This window comes from Gymnogyps californianus, chromosome 6, assembly GCF_018139145.2.
Source record: "Gymnogyps californianus isolate 813 chromosome 6, ASM1813914v2, whole genome shotgun sequence".
In the NCBI taxonomy this organism is placed as follows: domain Eukaryota; kingdom Metazoa; phylum Chordata; class Aves; order Accipitriformes; family Cathartidae; genus Gymnogyps; species Gymnogyps californianus.
The window spans coordinates 40,458,943-40,480,980 of NC_059476.1; the positions used below are offsets into that span (position 1 = coordinate 40,458,943).

Here is a 22,038-nt window from a genome sequence, read left to right on the forward strand (position 1 = left end):
TGATTCGCTTTTCCAGGGATATCGCTTCATGCAGCCTATGTCAGAAAGGCTTTTCTTCGTGAAGAGGTCTTTCCCCAGCTGCTTGGGGTTCTCAAACATCCAGAAAATAAATAGGACGACTCTGTAAGGAGAGAAAAAAACACATAACCTGCTAATGGGGATTTCTTGTAGTGCATGGGGGAATCTTTAACAGGTTTTAAGTTGGCAAAAAGCAGGATATAACCAGATGGGTTTTTTCTAGAGCAAGAGCCTTCAGGGTGAGCCTACAGCTCACCCATTGCTACCAGGGTGAGCCGGGACTGGGCTCCTTTAGTGCCTTTGCAAATCCAGGCCAGCATGCCATGGTTTTCAAAGCTGTTGACTAATCACATCCAATGAAATTGCTGCCCCAAAGTCCCCATTTGCTACAGTAAGAAATATTCTGTTGGGTAAAGGGGGGGGGGGAATGTTCTAAATTTGAAACTGTCTGAATATTGAAATTAAAGAGAAAGGAACTATCAAAATAGAGAAACCACTGGCAGTTCAATGAATATATCTTTTACCTATTATATGCTCGTACAATAATAATATTGCAAAGATGCCTACCTTTTCATGCTTCTGTAAATCTGAAGTTTATGGACTCCAACAACAATTTAACTCTCAGTATGAAAATATTGCAGCGGAGAATAGCCAATTAATATTTGCATCATACTGGGGGGGGTTGTTGATAAGCTTGCCACGCTTACTCATCTATGTTGATATTTTAAAACTGAGTAATGCTGAAGAGCATAGCATTAATAATATGTTTGGAGGCAGGTAGAGAGAGGGCTGCTGGTGTTGCTGAGGATTGCCCAACTTCCGCTCTATTTTCAATCGTTGTTTGTTTTGCTCAGAAAGTTGAAATTTTCCAGATGCTGTGATTGAGTTTGTACAATGTTAAGGAGGCATGAGAGAGCATATCACTGCTGCTTTAACTCTTGGCCATCTGAGTGCAGTCTCTGTGTCTGAAATAATTCCGGAGCTTGAGCTTTTCTGTGTAAATAGAGGAGCTATACTTGAAGCAAGAATAGCTTCTCCTAACTGCTGGATTTCCTCCCATGCCTTTTGCCTTTGTGAAGTGTTACTGCTTGGGCAGGAAGGGAGGAAAAACCTATGTTCGGCAGTAGCATATAGTCGCGGTTTTGAATGTGAGCGCTTCTGCTTGTGAACCACATGAGATCACATCTGTACGCTTACACATCCCGTGAGGTGCCCTGCTGGATAAAATTCCTGTTTCTTTTGCATTTAACTAAATTTCTACTGAAATTAATGATTCACTTCTAACGTTACTGGCAGTGATATAGAGCTGATTATCTGTGGGAACTGGATATCCCAGTGGATGAATCTGCATTTTGTACTGGTGAATACCTTATGCTAAACCCAGAGCAAGCCTCGTTGTGCTGGATTTTTACCTGCAAAGATTTTTTTTATGTTTTAGTACTGCAACATGTAGGTGCAAATTTACAGATTTGCAGTATTGACTTTCAGGCTTAGATTTATGTTCATTTTGACTAAAAATAGTTTTCATGGCACCAAAAAAGATGCCATATTTGGAATATTTTCTCTCAGATGTCTTTGCATACAGCTAAGATATATCCATCATGCTAAGGAACTGATTAAACATAAACTAGTAAAAAACCTTACAAGATAAATGAAAATCCTTAGGATTTTAAAGAAAATAACATGCTTCAAATAAAAATAGTTACAAATTATCTTTTTTTTTCCTGTCAAATATTTGATTTCAAGGCACTGGTATACCTGAGGAAATTATTGTTTGGGAAATACCTTTTATTAACATTTTGCATGACTTTTAGTACAATATTTCCTGTCTTTAGTTGTCCTAAGACAGTCATCTTTCATTTGCGGTGCTGCCTTGCGTCTTGTTTTCTTAATTTGGTGTTTATAGCAAATGAAATGGAACTAACCTCTTTAGTTTTAAATCTGCCTTGTCTCATAATTTTCATTTTTCCTTGTCTTTGGATACATAGGCATCAGTAAGTAAGCTCATTTCATTGTCTTAATATTTGTAGCTAGTAGAAACGCTAGTGAATTTTCCTTTCAGTAATTCCCATTAAATCTTGCAATCTGAAACTCATATTTTATTTGTCCATTGATCAGGAAAGACATTTACTGTGAAGTTTCAATACTTCTTTTCTTCTTTATCCTTTTCTTGGAAGTAGAGATGAAGTATGATTGCTGAACTTGAATGGTATTATTTCTAAAGCCAACCAGTCCTACTACTTTAAACAAAACCAACACGGAGTGCATGCACAGAGGTTTGCTTTCAGTTCATGGACTTAAGATCTCGCAACTGGATGCAAGCAAAATCTTTCTTGTCTGCTATTCACAATTCCTTGCAAGGCAGGTACACTTCTTTCACTTCACAGAAATGTGCTTCAAACTGGTGAGCTGATGTTTCTCATCGATTAAAATACCTATACATAAACAGAAGAAGATTGCAGGATAACCTCATCCTTGAGAGGCGTCATGTGAAGCAAGGAGGGAACTGAGAAGCTTTTGAAATAATCTGTTCCAGTAGCATAAAGGTTATGTCATCCTGCATGAGCCTTCTACTGGAGGGTTTCCTTCAAGTTCAGAATCATTTCTTTCTCTCGCCTCTAAATAGATTGAAGGTGCTTGACCAACCTCAAAGTATGCTGCTTTAGAATAAAGAATGAGTTTATTATTAGTGTGAAGTCCATTATTTTTCATACAGTTATATTCTGCCCAAAGGCAAGCCTTAGGCATGCTGGTTTGTGGAGAACTGCAGTGCTCGGGGAGAGTTTATTCCCTGGTGCAAGCCTTCGTGGCTTTGCTGGGTGTTACTCACAAATGGGAGAGTGATCCCTGCACTCTGTGCAGTGATTCTTCTCGTCGGCCCTCTCAGGTCCCTGTGACCGTTAGGAAGCTGTAGTTTCTCCGTGTGGGTCATCTCCCAGGCAAAACAAGAAACAAAAGTTCAGAAGCAAATGTGTTTCATTACTAAATACAGGCCTTCAGGGGACTCTTACATATGAAATAACTTAGAGGAGATTTAATATCTCTTAATTAACTCCTATCCAGTATGTAGTTATTAAATTTCTCTTCCAGTTTTGCTAGGGAATATTTAACCACCAGAGGTTAAATTTCCATTAATTTAGATTTGGTAATATTTTCTGAGATACAAAAAACACCACCAAAAAAGACAGAACAATCTGACCAAGAGGTCTAACACTTCATCTTCCAACATTTATGTAATCATGGAAAATGTAATTTTTCCCCTATTCCTTTGTTAATAATGCCTAACCCTTTTTTATCTAAATTCTAAAGAATATGACTCAAATTTTGGTAGAGACAAGACTTAGAATTTTTAACTTGGAAAGTTTTGTGAAAATATTGGACATCAAGTCGCTAAAAATAGTTTTATATGATATTTTGATTTGTGTGTGTGTGTGTAGAAGTCATTGCTACTCATGCTATACTTCAGCTGCAGTTGCTTAACTGCAGAAAACAGGAAGCTTTTAGGTATGGCATTCAAAATGTGGAGTACCAGCATCAGGCAGAGGCAGTGAAGCTGCAAGTGAATTGTACAAAAGTGGAATCCAGTCTTTATACCCCGTTTCTACCATCATGTTCCCTTATGCCATCGTGTTCTCACCATAGCCTGTCTTACAGATATATTTAATATTTCAGAGAGCTTTTTAGAGTAGGTGTCCTTTTTTAAGACTGGTTTTTCATTTGGGGGGTTTTTTTGCATCCCCATGCTAGACAGCACATCTGTTTAGTTACAATAAATTTGTATATGGCAGCAATGGAAACGCATTTTGATTCGATCTCATTGCTGACGAGGGTCATCTTCTCTTTGAAAGGATAAGGGGTTTGGTTTTAGCTCTGTCTGACATCGGCCAATATCTTAAATTTGTCACGGGTTGGGGGGAAATAAATTTATTTCCAGCCTCAGCTGAGCATTTAAAATAGGGCTCTAAGGGCACACTTTTCTACCAGGCAGTTTGGGGATATTGATTTTAAAATACTGTTTATCTTAAAATCTGCTCAGAAGTTTGTGGTATTAAAAATATTTGAGGAAGGTAGGTTAATGAGGCACTCAGAGGTGCTAGATGAATTCCAGAAAATGGTGAGACCTCCTACTTTTGGGGTAGAAATTCAATGTAATCCAACTGCAGGGGGTTTTCATTTGGTTTAACGTGGCGCAGAGATGAAATTCATACACATATTGATACTTCCCCCGTCAATATGTGTATCATAAATGCAAGAAACAATGCCCAGCTTGGTAATTCTTTAAGAATCAGTGTCAGGAGAGTCTGACATGCATCTCAGCTGACTGGCTTCAGCTCCCACTGGCCGCCTCACAGAGACCCGACAGGTCCACCCGGTGTGCCCGGGTGCACTTCTGACTCCCCCTGGGGCCATGGTGTCAGGCTCACCGTCGGCTCAAACCACAGTTCTAATTTTGTGTGTGACCTATGGCCAGTCCTTGGAAGGCAACGCAGGCACACTTAAAGACTGCCTAATCATATATGTGTTTTATAGAATAGCAGTTTTGAGGCACAATTGTTACAGAATAGGTTTAACGTAAAAACCCCTGTGAATATTCTGTGTTGGCTGTGTGCAGTATGGCACAGTGCCACTGCCATTTGAATGGTGGAGACACAATTATACATACATACAGTATACATACCATGAATCGATATGATGTCACAGAGAAATTGTATTGCGTAACTACGTAGCATTGATGGTTTGTGTCACTGGGGAGATACGGTACAGTGTCAGGATACTGATACTTTTGAAATCTAAGGGGGTTTTTAAGAAGAGGTTAACTTAGTTTTGAACTTGCTGAGTAGCTGAAAACTTGTTTTACTTTTTCTTCCTCCTCAAGTCCTTCTCCCTTAAAGAAGATGTAAAAGTAAATGTCTTGCCCTACTGTCTAGTAAATGTGGTCTTTCTGTTGGATAGTAGTAGTTTGCTAGAAGTAATTTAATGGCTCTGATTCATATCATAAGTTCTTTTTTTCTCTCTCATAAGTATCTGTGTCCATGCATGTTTCCTCACATGTGATTATCTTCTTTTCTTTCAAGTCTTTTTCTTCTCTACCATTTCCAACAAAGCAGGGGAAAAAAGTCAGTCTTAGAAGAAGGAGACCGTCAGAGAGTTATAAGCAGCTTTGCTTCCCGTGCTATTGAGGCTCACAAGCAATCTAATATCAATGGATCATTGAACAATAATCTCCCCAAATCTTCAAGTAACATTACTTTTTTATCTGATGAGAACCCATTAACTACTCAAAACCCGTTATATGTGGAAGGTGTCACTCAAAGTCCCACTGCTGCTGGGTTTCTACGGAAAAGAAACGATACTCTCGATACTCTTTCTCCTTCAAGACTAGTCTTGAGAGATGCCTCTTCGGGAGGCAGTCACCGTGCGTGGACGGTACCAACTCACATTACTAAGAGACACGCACCTGGTCCTCCGAGTAGGCCAGTTATCATGGACCCCATTCAGTGGCAACAGGAGAGACTCAAAGCAGAGAATGAAGGAACTGAAAATCAGCACAGCAGTGTTGATATTAGCAGTCCACTCTTTCAAAAAATAAGTGGCCCCAAGTTAACTGTAAAAGAGAAGGCAAGACAGTTTGAGCAGCAGGCTTTGCAGGAAATGAAGCAAGTGAAGTCTCCAGATGTGAAATCCATCCGATCGCCAACACACAGCATCTGTTTCCAAGAAGGAGAGAACGTGCTAGAGCCGTCTCCTAAAAGCGTCGTTGCTTCTCCTTGCCTTCGCTCTTCTCCTCTGTCCTCTCCAACACCTTGTGCTGAAGTAGTTGAACCAGAGGCCTCCGTGGTCCCCTCTGTGATCATCACTCACCACGACTATCCTGAAGAACTTTCTCCTCCACCAACGCGCAAGCCAACTCCTCCGTCTTTTAGGATAAAGAAATCAGTTTGCCAAAGTTTTCTAGCTCCTCAGACCAAAGAAGTTATAGAAAGCATTCCAGATCCGCCTAAAATTCCCCCACCCCCACCTCCACTGCTGCCACCTCCACTGCCACCACCACCACCACCTCCATCCCCTCCTCTGTTGCCACCACATCCTCCGCCTCCGCCCACAGTTTCTCTTTCTTCTTCTTCATCTCCTCTTAGCACCCAGCACCTCTCCCCCGCCAAGCATTCAAAATCCCCTGCCAAACAGCCAGCTCTACCACCACCGGCCACAGTGCCAGAGCCTCCTCCCCGCAGGGAGCTGAAAGGTATTCTTAAAAACATTCAGAATTTAGCAGCGATCGAAAAGTCGGTGGCCAACATGTACAGCCAAATAGACAAAAACCACGTTCTGCCCAAGCACGTTTCTAAGCTCAAACCGGTTGCAACACCAGAGCCGCCAACTCCAGAAGCTGCGGCTGAGCACAACCAGCAGAATGGCAACTTGAGCTGTGTTGTGGAGGAGCTTGAGAAACGCTTTCCGTCTCAGTCGACAGCACTGTAATATTTACGGTTGGATGTTTTCTGCATGTAACATTTTGAGTGAGATGACTCTAATGCAGCACATGGTATCTGCCTCAGACTCTAGAAATTCAGACTTTTTCCCTTTCTCTGCTGTATGTCACTACTTATTCAGTCCTAATCCCAAATTGAGAGACATTGTCTTTCCTGTTCACTCGGAAATTTTTAATGTATAATAATTCTACAAGTTGTTTTCTCAGAGCTACCTCGTAGTGTTCTATGATGCTGGTTCTTAGTCTGTCTACCAAAAATTCTTGGGGAAAACTGTCCGTTTTTACCCAAGGATCGGTCATAGATGGCAGAGTACTGCTTTACGTTAAGCAGCCTTCACTGTAGGTAATATCAGTAAGCAGAGTGATTTTTCTGCAGCTGTAATTGGATTCTCTGCTTTGCCCATAAAATGTACCACCTGGGAGGAATCTTACTGTCAAATGTTGGATGCCAAAGAAAGCAAGTACCGGTAGCAAGCAGGCTCAGCAATAGCAAGCCGGAGTTACTGCAGTAATGCGTCTTCGAGTTCCGTGGGAGATGACGCAGCGCTGGGCTATGCTGGCACGCTTTCTTTCAGCTGACATTTGCATCTCAAGTCGGAAGAAGGGTTTTGTCTTGATTTGTCAGTAAACCTGGCTGTCTTCCCTCCTGTTACCGGTGTTCTGCCTTCCATTGCGTTTTTTATATTGTAACTGCATGTTAAAAGTTTTTATTTTGTAAATTTCTTTAATGTACAAAGCATTTGTTTGGTTTTTTATTTTGCATGTGCATGTTGTTGGCATCTCGCTTTAACTTCCGTGCTAGTTTGCCATGAGCTTTACAGCTGAAACATCTCGCTTAAATTGTAATAAAGTCACTCTGATTAGTGTCACCAAGTGAGGATTTTTCAAGGACTTGTAAAAATCCATGTAATATGGATTTACTTACTGGCTTTTTTGCTCACAGTCATATAAACCAGACCTTTACATTAAATATGTCAATTATAGTAAATTAGCTTGTCCTTTGAAAAAAATGGTAAGTAAAAGCAGTTTGGGCATTTAAATGAATGTTAGTTTGGTTCAACTTGCAAGTTTCCTTTTAGTCGTTTGCCAAAATTCAAAATATTTGTGTTTAATGTGACAATTTTTTAAAACATACTGGGAAAGGCAGATATTACATAATGAAGAAAAACTAAAACCCCAGTTCAGTATCAAATGTTGTAATTCTGAGCAAAAAGGTAATTAATTATTTATCAGACTGTCTAGAGATACTCACCATTTCCATGGTGCTTGGCTTTTTCTCTTTTCTCTTTTCTTTTTTTTTTTTAAATCTGCAGTTAGGACATGTATGGATGCTTCAGTCGGAAACTGCTGAAGGTAGTTTCTCTTTCTTTGTCCCAGAGCCAGACTCCACAAACTCCATCACACAAGTTTCGCTGATACATTAGAATTTTTCTTTGCTTAAAACTCTTCTTGGGCTAGACTGTAGTTCCAAGACCCGTATAGTAGCTAAATGCGTGAGGGGAACGATTATCGATCATAGCATTTTTGCTGTAACAGAATCTGTAGAATTTACGAGCTGCATGCATGTAGAATACCTGCTGATGATGCTCAGTTCTCCAAGAGCGGCACGACTGCAGCACCAGCAGCAAGTTGTCAAAGTTCAGCCGCTATTAGGCAGAGAAACTTTGAAGCTTTAAGAGCCAGAATCGGAAGACGGCTTACATGTGTACTTGCTCCTGTGTGCCTGCCATGGTCCTGGCGTGGAGACAGCGGGACAGTGGAAAGCCTGCAGAGATGAGCATGAGAAATTACTGTGCTAAGCATGTTCAGAGTGGATCAACCCTTAAGACAGATATGAATTTAAGTACCCAAATCCCTCCTTAGAGCTTGTAGACCCATAACAGATGCTTTTGTGAAGTTCATTACATCACTAGTGAAATATTAGACAAATATGACCTAATTTTGCAGTGTGTAGTGTCACGCAGCAAAGCTGCAGGTGTTCAGTAATGCACAGCATAAACTCCAAAGGTTTTATTCAGCTACAATTATTTGAGGCATTCCTTAAGCAGAAAGAATGAACGTCACACAGGATCTCCTTTTTAAATATTTCGTTTCGTCAGTCTCAGAGGAGTCTGGGGGGTGATGGTAATCAGCTCTTCACTAATGAGGAACACCTTCTTTCTCATTCTGGAAACCTTTATTAAGTTGGAAAGTTTACAAAACCTAGTTTCATTTTGTCTGGAATTAACGCAACCTTTGTTCTCCTGCTGGTTTTTTGAATAGCCTTTTTTAAAAAAATCATTCTGTTAGACCGGGAAAGAAACTGTACCACTAGCATGTATTTTTAAGCTAACCCAGGGAAGTTCTGTCCCATTGAGATGTCTGGATGCTACTGCAGTTCTGCAGCACTACAAAGTGTTATAACCAATACAGTAGTTGGCAAGAAGTTGAGCATATATAAGCTTACTGAGCCCTCTTCAGGTTGTCTGATTTGGTAAATTAGGGTCAGATGTGACCCTGGATCTCTCTCATCCTTTCTTCATCAGCTTGACTGGGCTGAGTTCAGAGATTGCATCAGTGGAGAGCGCTTCTTTGCAAACCCGTTTGCAAAGCTGAAGTCGAGCAGTAGCGTATCGTTACTCCTCTCCCTTCCAGATTCTTTCTCCTCAGTTCCAGCTATGAACTGCAGGAAACCTCCATTTTAAGAGTCAGGGCAAATTGATAAGCAGTTGCCTCCTCTGAGTAGTATCTGTAGTATTTGGGGTTTATGATGCTTTTGCTTTTACTATGAAAACAGATATAAAGTATGGAATAGCAAATGCCTGCTGGGATGCCAGTAATTGGGAAAATTGTTGCTTTAGGCAAATCACAGTTCCTTTAACCTGTGTTAGCAATACAGACCTGTGAAAAGTCGGCACATTTTGTACACGTAAATTCATTCTCGTTTTATCTTTCATGTTAAATACCAGCAGTGTATACTAGCTGTCATATTATCCTACATCATCATAGGCACTATGTCCTTGCTTCCCATTTTGCATTGAAGATTTCTCTCTGACTGACTGCAGTGAAGTCTGGCTGATAATGTTTATCCAGAAGCAATTCCTCCCTCAGTGGAGAGCTTTAATTCCTTCCTGGAAACAAACGATGTTGTTTTGACCTTTGCCTTTTTGTCAGAATAGATCCTTGTGCTGTATTGAGTGAATGGGTCTTTTTTGTCTTTTGGGGGCTTTTTTTTTTTTTCTTCTAATCATGGCCACACAAAACTGTAAGAGAAGTATAAGCATCTCTCAAAACACAGCGTGGTGCTATTTTTAAGAAAGTTGAATTCCAAATTTAATTAGAATTACTTCTATTATGCTTTTAATCTGCAATATAGCGAGTACTCGAGAGCAAATTAGAGTAATAGGCTTATCCTCTGTGCAACGCAAGACCTTCTTTATCTGAAGATTGTTGTAGGCAACATGGAAACTAAATAGTGTTCCTCAAGTGGGCTTTGAAAAGCCACAGATCATCTTTTGATGATAAATCTTCATTTCAGTTGCTCATTAGTTTTATATTATAGGGGCAACAGCATTAATTTAATGCTGATAATCAATTCCATGTGCTGAATATTAATAGAAAACTTTACAGATGGTGATATTAAAGAATTAAAAGGACTTCTACTCTGTTCTTTATTATTTACTCAAGTGTAATTAAAGACTTTCCCTAGACTGCTGTCTGTGTACTAGGTTAAGCTCAACATAATTTTGAGCATTTACTCTTTCCTCCTTAAAAAAAAAAAAAAAAAAAAAAAATCCAGGCTTATCCTTAATAACAATGCTAAGACCTAAATTGCTGTTCCCTAGGTTTGTCTAAACCATTTTAATTTTCTGGCACAAAATGTGAAAATAGAGAACTTGATAGACATAAGTGCATTTGTCATGCATACGAATGGCTCCAAGAAAATGAATTAAAACAACAACAAAAAGTTTCCAGTAAGATCCAAAGCACAAAGCCTATGGCAAAATAAATCTTAGATAGCAAAAATAATTTAACTCCCCCCTGCTGAGCAAATGTTAGGAAATGTGTAATTTTAATAATAATGTTGTTACAAGAAATTAGTAATAGAAGCTCCAGGCCAATTTCTAGCAAGTCCCGAGTGGATACAGAAAGTCCAGAAGTAGAAGAGAAACCGTTTCGCTGCGTAAGCAGATGTGTGAAATAACAGAGTCTCTGTGTAGATGGTCTCTGCAGGTCTCCGAGACAACAGAGAAGGTGACTGGGCAGGAGCTCTCTTACGGGAAGGCAAGGAAAGCCAAACGCAGCATTCACCCCCTTTCCCTTTGCTGAGTTCCACTGGGTGCACTGGCTCTCTGGCTTTTGGGGATTGGGGATTTCTTCTCATTCATTTGCAATCTAAAGCAAGAAAAGATCCCAAAGATTCCCTAGCCTTTCTCATGCAATGATTCCTATGTCCAGAGCAAAGCTAAAGAAAAACATATTTTGTCTTGTAGATATGTATTTCTTTTCTTGCTAGTAATATTTCTAATTACATTATCTTTTCACCTCTCTCCAGAAAGAATGGCAATATGCATCTTTATGTAGTCTCACAGAAGTATACTAATATTTTTTTTTTCTTTTTCTGACTTCTAGGCGAGGATATGCACAGCAAGAGGTAAGGCTGTTCCCCAGTTACGTTTAAAATATTAATTACATCAACGTACTTTTCCCATACAGCCTATGTTGTGAAACTCATTGCTACTGGGTGTTTTAGAGGCCAGAAATACAAAGTGGTTCAAAAAATTCATGAGGCATAGATTCACTGGGGGCTCGTTACCATCGTGGCACAAATGCAACGTCCAGGCTAGGAGATTGCCACTCGACAAACTGCCGGAAACAGTTTCCCTCCACGCTCGCTGTGTTTTCTTACGGCACACCTAATCATCTGCCGCTGCCCACTGTCATGGGCCAGGTACTGGACTACACAAACCTTCTCTGCAACTCAGTGTAGTCTGTTGTTCTCGCAGCATCTTTTTCTCCAGCAATGAATACCACGGAGAGTTTCCTTCAGAAATCTGAATGAACTCATTAAATAATTGGAAAGTTCTCCAAAATACATTTCTGTCATAAAGGCTGATATTTACTGCTGAGAGCTGGATCAGTTTTACTCATCTTAAGGTGTGCATCTGGAGCCTGCTTCTCCTTATTCAGGAGTGTTTTACAAAGTGATTTTTCCTCCCTTTGCAGAGCTGATGTGTGTCTCTTTATTCAGATGCAGAACTTCCCCATCTCTCAGGGTTTGGTTTTGGCCAAGAAACTCAGCTGAAACAGGGCCACCAAGTTTTGGGAGGAGTGTGGGGACCCTGCTACTTATTTTCCTGAGTAAATCTGATCCTAATGTACAAACCAGCAAGCGATGTGCATCGGTCTGTCGTTTGCAGAAAACTGGAGCTGCAGAGTAATTAACAACATGACTACCAAAAATGACCCATGGTTAGCTGTGACACACCTGAGAGGAGCCATATCGTCCTGTCGGTCCTCTCTGTGCAGCCTGCCGGCATCTTTTCCCTCATGTCAGCATGCTTTTCTCACTGCACGCTGCATACAGAAAGAAATCACACATGAGCTGTAGAGAAAACAAGTGAGATAATCCTTCACTGTCTTACTGGTATTGTGAATTAAAGTCTATTTGTGGTTGTGAGGCACTCAGTTGAAAGCCACAGAAGTATATAAATGTAGATAGAGAATTAAAGCGATGGTGTTGCAGTAGAAGCTTGGGTAAGAAAAGCTTGGGTAAGAAAACAAATCACTTCAGGTTTTTAATAGCTGAATCACAGACCTTACTGCAGATTCCCATAGATTTGCTTTCTACCTGTTGTGGATAATTTTTTGTCTGCCACTGCTGTCTCCAACATACACCACACAATAGTTCTCTTGGGCTCTGACAGAAGTTCTTGAGTTAAATAATTTAGAGAATCACCACATAAACTGGGAGTTTGATTTTGGATTGGGCAAAAGAAATAGTGGACTGTGAAGTGATTTTACTACATTCGGTGCTTAGCAGTGTTCTGCTTCTCACCGAGCATGGAAGTATCCAGGTGACTGCCGTACAAAAGGCTCTGAAGGACCTGTGGTTTTAGGATTTCTTTCCAATCGTAACTCAAACACAAATGACCTGCACTTTAATTGTTGCTGCCTAATTAACCCCTTTCTAATTTTCTTTTGTAGCAACAGCAGTTGCTGAGACCTTCTCTTCTCAGACCAGAGGTACCACTATTTTTCATTTCTTAATTTTTCTATAAGTTTTTTAATGGCTCTTACATAATTTCCTAACAAAAACTTGTCTGTCTTAGGTAATATTTTCCCCCCAGCTCTTTTAGATGAAAAGGAAAGTCCTGGCATTGTTACCGCATTTATGTTGTTTTAATTAAATACCTTAAATTTACTGCATCTTGGTATTTTCCCCTTGAGCATCTTTTACTTGCTCCTGTGGACTTCATCACACAGACTGAAAGCTTTCCTAGTTTCGTGTCCAGATTCACAGACAGAATAATGTCCTCGCTGTCCAACCGCAATCTATTTTTTCAGATGTCAGTCAACTGATAATTGATTATTGTACCTAGAGATGAACTAAGCAGTTGGCTGGCCAAGGTAACGAAAGCATTAGCACACTGCCATGAAGTGCAAAGGCTGCTCTGGATGATAAACCCAATACTTTCTATTTCAAATCTTTTAGACCCAATATCGTTTCCAGAATAAGCAACAGAGTAAACGTAGCTTTTGTGAGACGTTGCTATCGATGGTATTTTTTGTGATGGAGAACGGTGATAGTTGCTGCAGTCATCATAAGCAATTACGACCAGATGCTCTGACACAACTTTAAATTCATTGGGCAGGAGAAGAACCCCTAGGAAGCTGTGAGATAGAGACGACACGCAGTCCCTTGCCAAAACCCAAGCCCTGGTGCTCTGTGTCGATGCTGCAGTTCAGAGGTATTCCACAGAGCAGCCTAATACCAAACAGTGCGTGAAAGGAGCTTAAGGACACACTGGCACTTTTGTAGGATACAGACGAGTATTTAGCTTACTCCAATGCTGCTCGTGATTGTTGATGGTTGAGAAAACATTAAAAAAAGAGACCTGACAAACACTGTGTAAAATAGCCCTAATCTTTCAGCGCAGCTTTTTCCTTTGAGAGAGGCGCAAGAAGTGACAGCAGATTTGCTGTGAGTCCAGTTTACTGAATGAGGTTTTTGTACAGGATAAGTGAGACAGTGTCCCACACCAGAACAGCTTCTGCATTATGCTGACTTAGAACAGTCACTCCCAGGGAATACACCAGGGAAGGGGTCATTTAAAGCTCCTGTTGGCTTCTCATTATGGTTCTTGACAGTTGTCAACGTTCCTCAAATGATTATCATTTTTTATTTTGCTTGTTTGCATTTTAAGATACTGTTCTTTGTACCTTTTTCATCAGTCATTACTGTGTACTACTGTTTGCATTCAGTCAGTGTTTCTCTTTTGACAGGAGTTAAGTATGGAGTCTGGAATTGACCCAGGGCAGGAGTACTATGGGCAAGATTACTACAGTTATGAGCATGGGTATATTTTCATTTTTCCTATATATTTCTGAAAATGCTGCTTTCCCAGGTTGGTGACGTTTATTATTACAGCATCTAATCTGGAGACTTTCCTTCACCTCAGGATTACTTTAATCTTTGTGTCCACGAAGGCATGCGCTGACAACAAAACTCTTTTTAAAACTTAAGGGGGTGTTGTATAACTCCCTGCTTCTTTAGGAAACTAATTATGACGCTTGCAGAGTGTATACCCCATCTATCATTGCCGGTTTTATATTCACTTTTTTATTTGCATATTTCTGCTGTCTTGGAAATTAATTTCCATCATCTCCTCCCCTTTTGTGGCTCACCAGCCTGACTTCAGTGACTGATTCTTTCTGCTCACAGTTCCTAGCCAGCGTCTGGCCTTTTACATTTACCTAGAAAAACATCATCCTGCCTTGTTCTGATAATGCCCATCTGACTGCAAGCACTTCAGGGATTATTGCTGTTCTTACAAGCTCGCAGGGATTCTCCAGAACCAATCCCAGGGAACCTGCTCTTTCATTCCCTAATTATAAAAAAGATCCCCCCAAAAATCAGGTACCTGGAAAGAAGGTCATTACACTTGGGGGATTCTTGACTGATCCCAGAGACCTCGCGATTTGGGTCGCCCTCCAGTTGTAATGGGCTTGCGGCCAATTGCAATAAGGAAGAGGGTTTGGATTGTGTTACTGCTAAGGAGAAAAGAATAATAATCTTCTCAAAGGTAGAGAGAAAAGAGAGCAAAGAAATTCTTGTCCTTTCGGGACGCGAGCGTGTGCATTTGTTGCTGTGTGTGGAGACGCACGTGAACACATTGGTGCATGTTATGAAGAGACGATGGTGTTTTTGCCAGGTATGAGCTGCCTCAGTATGGGAGCCGCCGCCGATTGCTCTCTCCTTCGGGGATGTACGATGAGTATGGGGAAGTCGTGGTGGAGAATGATGGTGGCTACTACTATAGTCCGCATGGATCGACAGCAGAAGAGGTAAGCGTCTCTGCTGTGTTGATTCTGTCTCTGCAACAAGATGAAGGGCCATTAAACCTTGTCAAATGTGTTTTGTAATTGATTAGAATATTGTGTTCTGTATAGACCGAATAAGTGGCTTTTCCAATGCTAATCATTGTTTGCCCTTCTGATGACCGGTAAAGTTTGTGTCAGCACCTCTTTCCCTTTTTCTAGAAATAAAAAGGAATTGCAAAGTTTCTTTTAATATCCACGTGTATTTTTCCCTCAATGTAGATTTCTAGTTCAAAGAAAAATCCACATAGCCTTAGGTAATTCCATTTTATATCATTAACCAAATAGGGTATTACTAATATTCAGCCTATAAGTGGTGGTTTTCCACTGAGAAAAGCAGACACCTAAACTCATTTATCATAAAGTTCACAACTGAATGTAAAGAAATTTTAAAATGTCAGTGGCAGCCAGAAGAAAGTTGATGTAAATGTTCCTTTTTTTTTTTGATCTAATTTTCAGAAATACTAGACTCTTAATCCATCTCATGGGTTTTAATTAAATGAGAAGAGAGAACATTTCTGAGCCAGTATGTTCCCTGTTGCAGAGTAAGGTAGCTGTGCACTTGCAGCCTATTCTAGAAGTAAAACTCTCCCCATAACTTTGGTAAAAAGCTATTCTAAAACAGGTAAGTTAGTTTTGATGCCGAGAAGAAATGTTACCTTTGTTCCTACTGACTTATGTTAGGGTACGAGTTTTCACAATAACTATCTTTCAAACTGTAATCAAGTTCCATTTTCATAATTTGCAGGGGATGAGTCAAGGCAGAGGTCCTTCAAGCAGAGGTATAAGCCAGAGAGCAGGGCCTCAAATAGAAGGTAGACCTTTAGGTGATAGGATGGATCTAAGACATGGTTCTGGAAGAGCATATAGGACCAGCCAGGGAAAAAGGAAACTAAAAGCAGTGATGCATTTAAGTCGCATAGCAGTCAGTGCTCACAAACCAGTAGGAAGAACTGAGTCTGCTCGTTCTCCATGGAAGAAAGCAAGGATCTTCCCGATGATTCTGCAGAAAGTGAAAGGCAGTAGGAAAGATTCCAGTTATGCCAAGTTGATGTCAGCTCGCCAAGTGGACGGTGAGAAAAGCATGATTATCAGGGGAAGTTACTTCCAGAAATCGACAGATGACAGACCTTCGATGAGAAAACTAAATCATGTGTTAAAACGCATTAGTGTCTCCAGAAAATTTCAAGAGCCTATTAGCAAAGATGCAGTGCGTGCAAGAGGAAAAGGAGAGGAAGAATATGAAGGAGATGAAGGCAAATCAGGAGTTTCAATAAATATCACAGCGGAGAGTGAACACGAGGATAGTGATTATGAGAAGAAGAAAAAGAAGAGAAGAAAATACACTTCGGATGAATCATCCGTGAAGAGTAGTAGCTCTGGCTCGGAGTCAGAAGACAAAGACTACTTGAAAGTAACTCTGGACCAAGATGAAGCCACTGAAAGTACTGTGGACTCGGATGAAGAAACTGGGCGCGATTTTGGGGATTCTGATGACGACTCTGGATCCAGCTCTAGCAGTGAATCGGAGGAGGACTCATCTGAAGAGGACGATGATGAGGAAGACTCTGACAGTGATGAAGATGGTAGCCTGTCAAAGAGCTCATCTACACGAAGTTCATACAGCAAATCAGGGACTAGTGAGTCCAGTAGTAGAAGAAGCACTGAAAGGTCCAGTATAAAAAGTAGGGGAGGTAGCTCTCGTGGCAGAGCGAGGCAATCCAGCCAGAAATCAAATATTAGCTCTAATGCATCAGGTAGTGACAGGGACATGAGCTACAGGAAAACTTCAGGATCCAGCTATAAGAGCAAAACCTCCTCCGCCAGCCTTGAAATAGAAGACACGATAGAAGAGGTGTCAGAAGAAGATGAACAAGCGGATGTGGAGCAAGTCAGCGCAAGCCCCGATGAGACGGCAGATAACTCAAATAAGGCAGTTTCTGAAACATCTGCCAAGGCAAAAACTGTTGCTACTGAAGAAGACAAGAGAGGAAAATCAGCTATTAATGGTGAGGATAGCGTGGGTGAAAGCACGGAAGAGGTTGATACAGATGCTAGTGACAGGGAGGAAACTATCAGTAAGAATGAATCTTCTTGCCTAGAAAGTGAAATCAGTGTTACTTCCAAAGGTACTGAAGGGACAAAAAGCACAGCGAGCGCCACTTCTGGTAAAACTGCCACTTCCCCTGATACTGAGAATCAAAGTTCTGACACCAACGTGAGCAGAAAGAAAATAAGAAAAAAGATGTCCCAGGAAAACAGTCAGTCTCAGTCAGATGAGACCCTGGATACTGCCGTTACGGAGTCAGAGACTACTGGTGATTCTACATCCTTTTAAAAAGGAGCGACAGTAGGCGGACGTTTTGCAGTAAGGAGTGATCTTGTTTGCTGTGCCTTCTGTGTGGTCTTTCCTAAGCAATACACACTTGACTAGAGACAGGCAAAAAGAAAATGTCAAAGCTTATTGCTTCAGCATTTGAACCCTATATGCTGTCTTGAGGACAGAACTGTAGAAAACCAAACTAATATAATTCCTCTGAGAGACTACTCGGGTATATTTAGTGGTGGATATAGAAAGCTTAATTTTCTTTGAGCAATGGCAGGAAGGAGTACTTCTTTTTCTCTGCTAATTTCAATAATGTAGTTAAAGAGGCATTGTGTTGATTCTTAGATTTAATCCTCTTTGCATTATGCACATTGTGAAGCAAAGTAACATTGCATTTTGCATTAGCTGTGATGGATAGCTTGACGAACCTGATGGCACAAACCTATGAAGGGCCCCATGTTCATGCAGGTTATGTCTGTCACAAAGTGGAACACTGCAGGAAGGAAAAGAGGCAAAACATGGAATTCAGTGAAGAGCAGGAATGAGGATGAGGATGAAAAGACTTAGAAGTCATACATGGTTTCACCTCATGTTCCCCTACCGTACATCATTTGCTCATCTTCACATGAGTCCTCTGCTGTACACATTAGCCCTGTTTGCAGGGAGGACAACTGAAATTGCAGCAAAGCAACACTCCCAAAACTGCAGAGTATTACTAGCAGAGCTGGGATTAAACTGTTTCTGGATCACGGGATTCAGGTTTCAGGTACCAGTGATGTACGAGACAGGAATGCAGAGGTAGGGGTACAAAGTGAGCTTGGTCAGAAAAGGAAATGGAGTACATTTTCCAACTTCCGCCCTTCCCACCTGACAGTACAGTGATTTTATTATGGGTGGGTTTTTTAAACATCTGTTTAAAAGTTTGAGATGTGTAACAGCAAAGTATTGCTGAAGGTAACCATCACCTATGTTCTATATTTTGCTATCTGCCTTATAAAATTCAATAACCTGTCATATCTGATGTCATTCAATAGAGAAATCTTGTAGCACTTTCATTGGCACAGTTCCGCTCAGAACGAGCATGACTGCGTAGGAAGGACTTCGGTTACTGACAGCGCAAGTGGCCTTTGTGTTTGCATACAAGAAGCAACCTCTGCATGATGTACCTCCTCATGGAGCTCTTATCCATGCTGTCAGCACACAGAGTATGCAAGCTTTGTATACACACAAGCTATCTGTGCTTTATTTACCTTGTATCAAAAGCCACAGAGCTGTTTCTCAACCCCTAGATTTATCCAGATAAGCCATAAGAAGCCTAAATAAAATTAAAGCTTTGAGCCGGTATTGGATTAGTCTTGTGAGTGAGTACTTGAAAGCTAGTACAAATTCTGGCATATGCACCAAAGCTCTGCCAGGAAGTCTCTGTTAGATGGGGGAGAGAAAAATGTTTGAATTTTTGAGATACTTGAGCCTGCTGTGGAGTTACCCTGGCAGGACAATTGGTGTTGAGCTGCAAAGAGTGATACTAACTTTTCAACTAGTGTCTTTAATTCCAGTTGAAATGTGAACTAGACTTATGATCGCTTACCTACTTTTTTGTATTCCCATATAGCACAGTGTTTTAACATAAACCCCATTTAAACTAGTCAGCCTTTTCATCCACCTGAATATATCTGTGTGAAGAAAACTGTACGTCTTTATCAGGAACAAAAGAATAGGCATCTAAGTAATTTGTACAAAGTGTAACTTCTCAAAAGCTTAACAGTAATCACCACCTGTTTGCACCTTGCATGATTTTCTTTCTCTAAAAACTGGCTTTTCTTGTGTGCATGCGTATGTATTGCGGTGGGAGTTAACTGTGATGGTATCTGCTGCCTTAGTGAAATAACAGTGTTTTCATTATTAATTCAAGAATGATAGTATCTTGTTTCAGTGTACCGCAAGGAGGCATTTATTTTAAAAAGATCAATTGTAAATTAAAATAATGGGCTTTGTGTAATCACTATTAGTACAAAGTCACAGCAACATGGAAATTGTTTGCATTAACTCTTTAAAAAAAAATATAAATTACATAAAATCTGAAGTCTCATTTCTCCACCATCTTCCATTTAACAGCAAAGCATCTCCATTGATTCCACTAGATTGGAACTGACACAAAGCCTTATATCGAGCTTCTCTTTTTTTAACCAGCCAATTTTGCCAACGCCGTGCCTGAGAATTTCCCTTGTGTAGGTCCCGAGATCTTTCTCTGCTTGATGTGTTGGGCATGTAAAACAGACCTGCTCAATGCCATTTCTGCACTGAACTTACAATGTAGTGATACTCTGGAAGAAAACTTCGAAGGCCTTCCTAGCATTTACCCTTTAGTACAGTAGTTTCTTAGAAGTATCACTTACACAATGGCTTCATCATCAGTGCCTTCCAGTTTCTGTTAGAAGGGGTTATTAATCTAGTTGGTTTTCACCTCTCTTTGTAAGACAGACTGAGACATTGCTTTGTCAAAGTATGACCGGCTTACCAATATCGTGATTTACAGAAGTTTTCTTTCAGCAAGTAACGTCTCCATTCTCAGGATTCTCCAAAGAAGGTGCACTTCGACTTAACCGGAGCACAGCTGAATGCATCTTTAGCAAAAAAAAAAAAAACCAACCCAAATTTGTCACTACTTTCCAAACCTGAAGAAAAACATCACAGTTTTTATATGCTCTATCTGACTTGCATTATGCAGTTCATGAACTAAAATGAATTTATCCATCTGACAACTTCTTAATACAAAGAATTGTCTGCGTGTTCAAGCATTAGGTATATACGATAGGGGCACACAGTGGTAATCAAAACAATTAAGAAATATCTGTGTGCAGCCTAAGAGGAAGGGTACAAAAGACCAAGTTAATAAAAATTCATATGAGTGTCTAGATAAAAGACAAGATAAATAACAGATAGAAAAAGGGCAGGAAAATGTAAGAAATAGTGCTGAGATTTAATGACATTTCTATTTATTGTCAAACAGTGGGCCAGAAAGAAAAGGATCAAGCTGATAGTCGACCCAGAGTATGAGACCAGCTCCACTGGAGAAGACAGCGCTCCCGATTCCAGCCAGAGGAATCGTCTTAGTAACCCGAATGTTCAAAACAACATCAACGGTAACATCTACATTGCACAGAACGGCTCTGTTGTCAGAACCCGTCGCGTTTGCCTTGGTAATAATTTAAAAGTCACATCTCCAGTGAGGCTGGGGAAACAATTCAAGAAACTGGACAAGCTTGCAGTGACACACGAGGAGAATGTCCCACTGAACACGTTGTCAAAGGGACCATCTTCTAGTGATAAAATGAACACAAGACCTTGCAGTGTCTCATTTGCTTCCTCTACTATAGGGGCCGAAAATATAGTAACAAAGCCAAGGGGCTCCAAAATGAAAAGCACAGAAGAGCGAGAATCGGTTGTTGATAATGAGGATGTCAAAGAGCCTTTGGAGTCGCACAGTGAACACACACAGTCAGATGAAGAGGAGCTCTGGATGGGCCCTTGGAACAACCTTCACATACCAATGACAAAACTGTGATTTTATTTTTTTTTTTAATTTTAATTTTTACTTCAGTTTATAATAAACTGCGCTTTTTATTGTCACTGAGGAAAATGTATGAAATTTGTATTGTGCACATACGTTGTATACTACAAACGACACGCTTTAAAGTTTAAAAACAGAATTTGCACTCACATTTGTACCAATTAATTGTCCTCTCCAACAACTATTTTGACAGGCTCCCATTTCACTAAACAATACTTCATTTAAATTAATTAGGTTTTTTGGATCTTGATTCATTGTTTAATAAACAGTAAACTACTAATAAATGCACAGCAACATTTGGTTAACTTTTCAGACAGTTCTATACATGCCTAGCTTGTTTTTCTGTATGGTACTTGTGGCTATACTGTTTAGATTTGGAAATTGTCTATTTCTGTTCAAGATTTATATCCAGAGCTCTTGATTCTGAACTCAGAGTAATAAATTAAAAATAAATCCATGAAAGTCAATGGAGCAAATCCTCGGCTGGCTTAAATTTGAGTAACAATACCAAAGTCGGTAGTGATATACCAGGTTATGCAAACAGAGAATCTCGCTCAACACCCAGCTAGCAAACTTATGTAAGAGTGGAATCGGAGTTTATAAGAGTATAGCACTGTTGCATAGAAAAGTGGAATAGAAGATTAAATAAGATAAAAATTGCAAAGAGGAAGGAAATGTGTAGCAATTAATCTTATTCGGAGTTACCTGGCCGTGGTTTGTTCATTTTCTTTTGTAAATTAGCTCATTCCAATTTTCTTCTCTAGTCAATTTTTCATCTTTTCATCTCTTCCCACATCAGTTCTGTTTTCTTCTTTATACGGTCTTTAGCTCCAGTTTTTATGCTCCATCAATAATTGTCATCCTATGGCTATATTCCTCCGAAATAAACCAGGATGATACACGAGTCTGTGTGATAGAAATAGGCATTAAAGAGTAATTAATAGGAAGGGGATGGATACATTTTCAAGCCCAGCTAGCTGTTGGGTTAAATGGTACAATCATCATTCCACTCCAATAGTGTTGAACATAAACCTGCTGAAAAGACAAATGGAT

The 22,038-nt window shown here is 40.2% G+C and overlaps 1 protein-coding gene across 5 annotated transcripts in view; it reads left to right on the forward strand.

The window, feature by feature from the left end:
* Positions 1-21,690, forward strand: part of PCDH15 (protocadherin related 15) — a 419,295-nt gene extending 397,605 nt beyond the window's left edge. For 4 of the 5 annotated variants that reach the window (XM_050898730.1, XM_050898731.1, XM_050898732.1 and 1 more), the window contains 5 exons: positions 11,120-11,141; positions 12,695-12,733; positions 13,994-14,067; positions 14,923-15,055; positions 20,425-21,690. In XM_050898730.1, the coding sequence (XP_050754687.1) occupies positions 11,120-11,141; positions 12,695-12,733; positions 13,994-14,067; positions 14,923-15,055; positions 20,425-20,979 (823 nt within the window). In that variant the 3' untranslated portion in view covers positions 20,980-21,690. Of the gene's footprint in view, positions 1-11,119; positions 11,142-12,694; positions 12,734-13,993; positions 14,068-14,922; positions 15,056-15,836; positions 17,427-20,424 lie in introns of those variants that run through there. The other variant, XM_050898729.1, reaches the window with a different exon arrangement.
* The last annotated feature ends 348 nt before the right edge of the window (positions 21,691-22,038 follow it).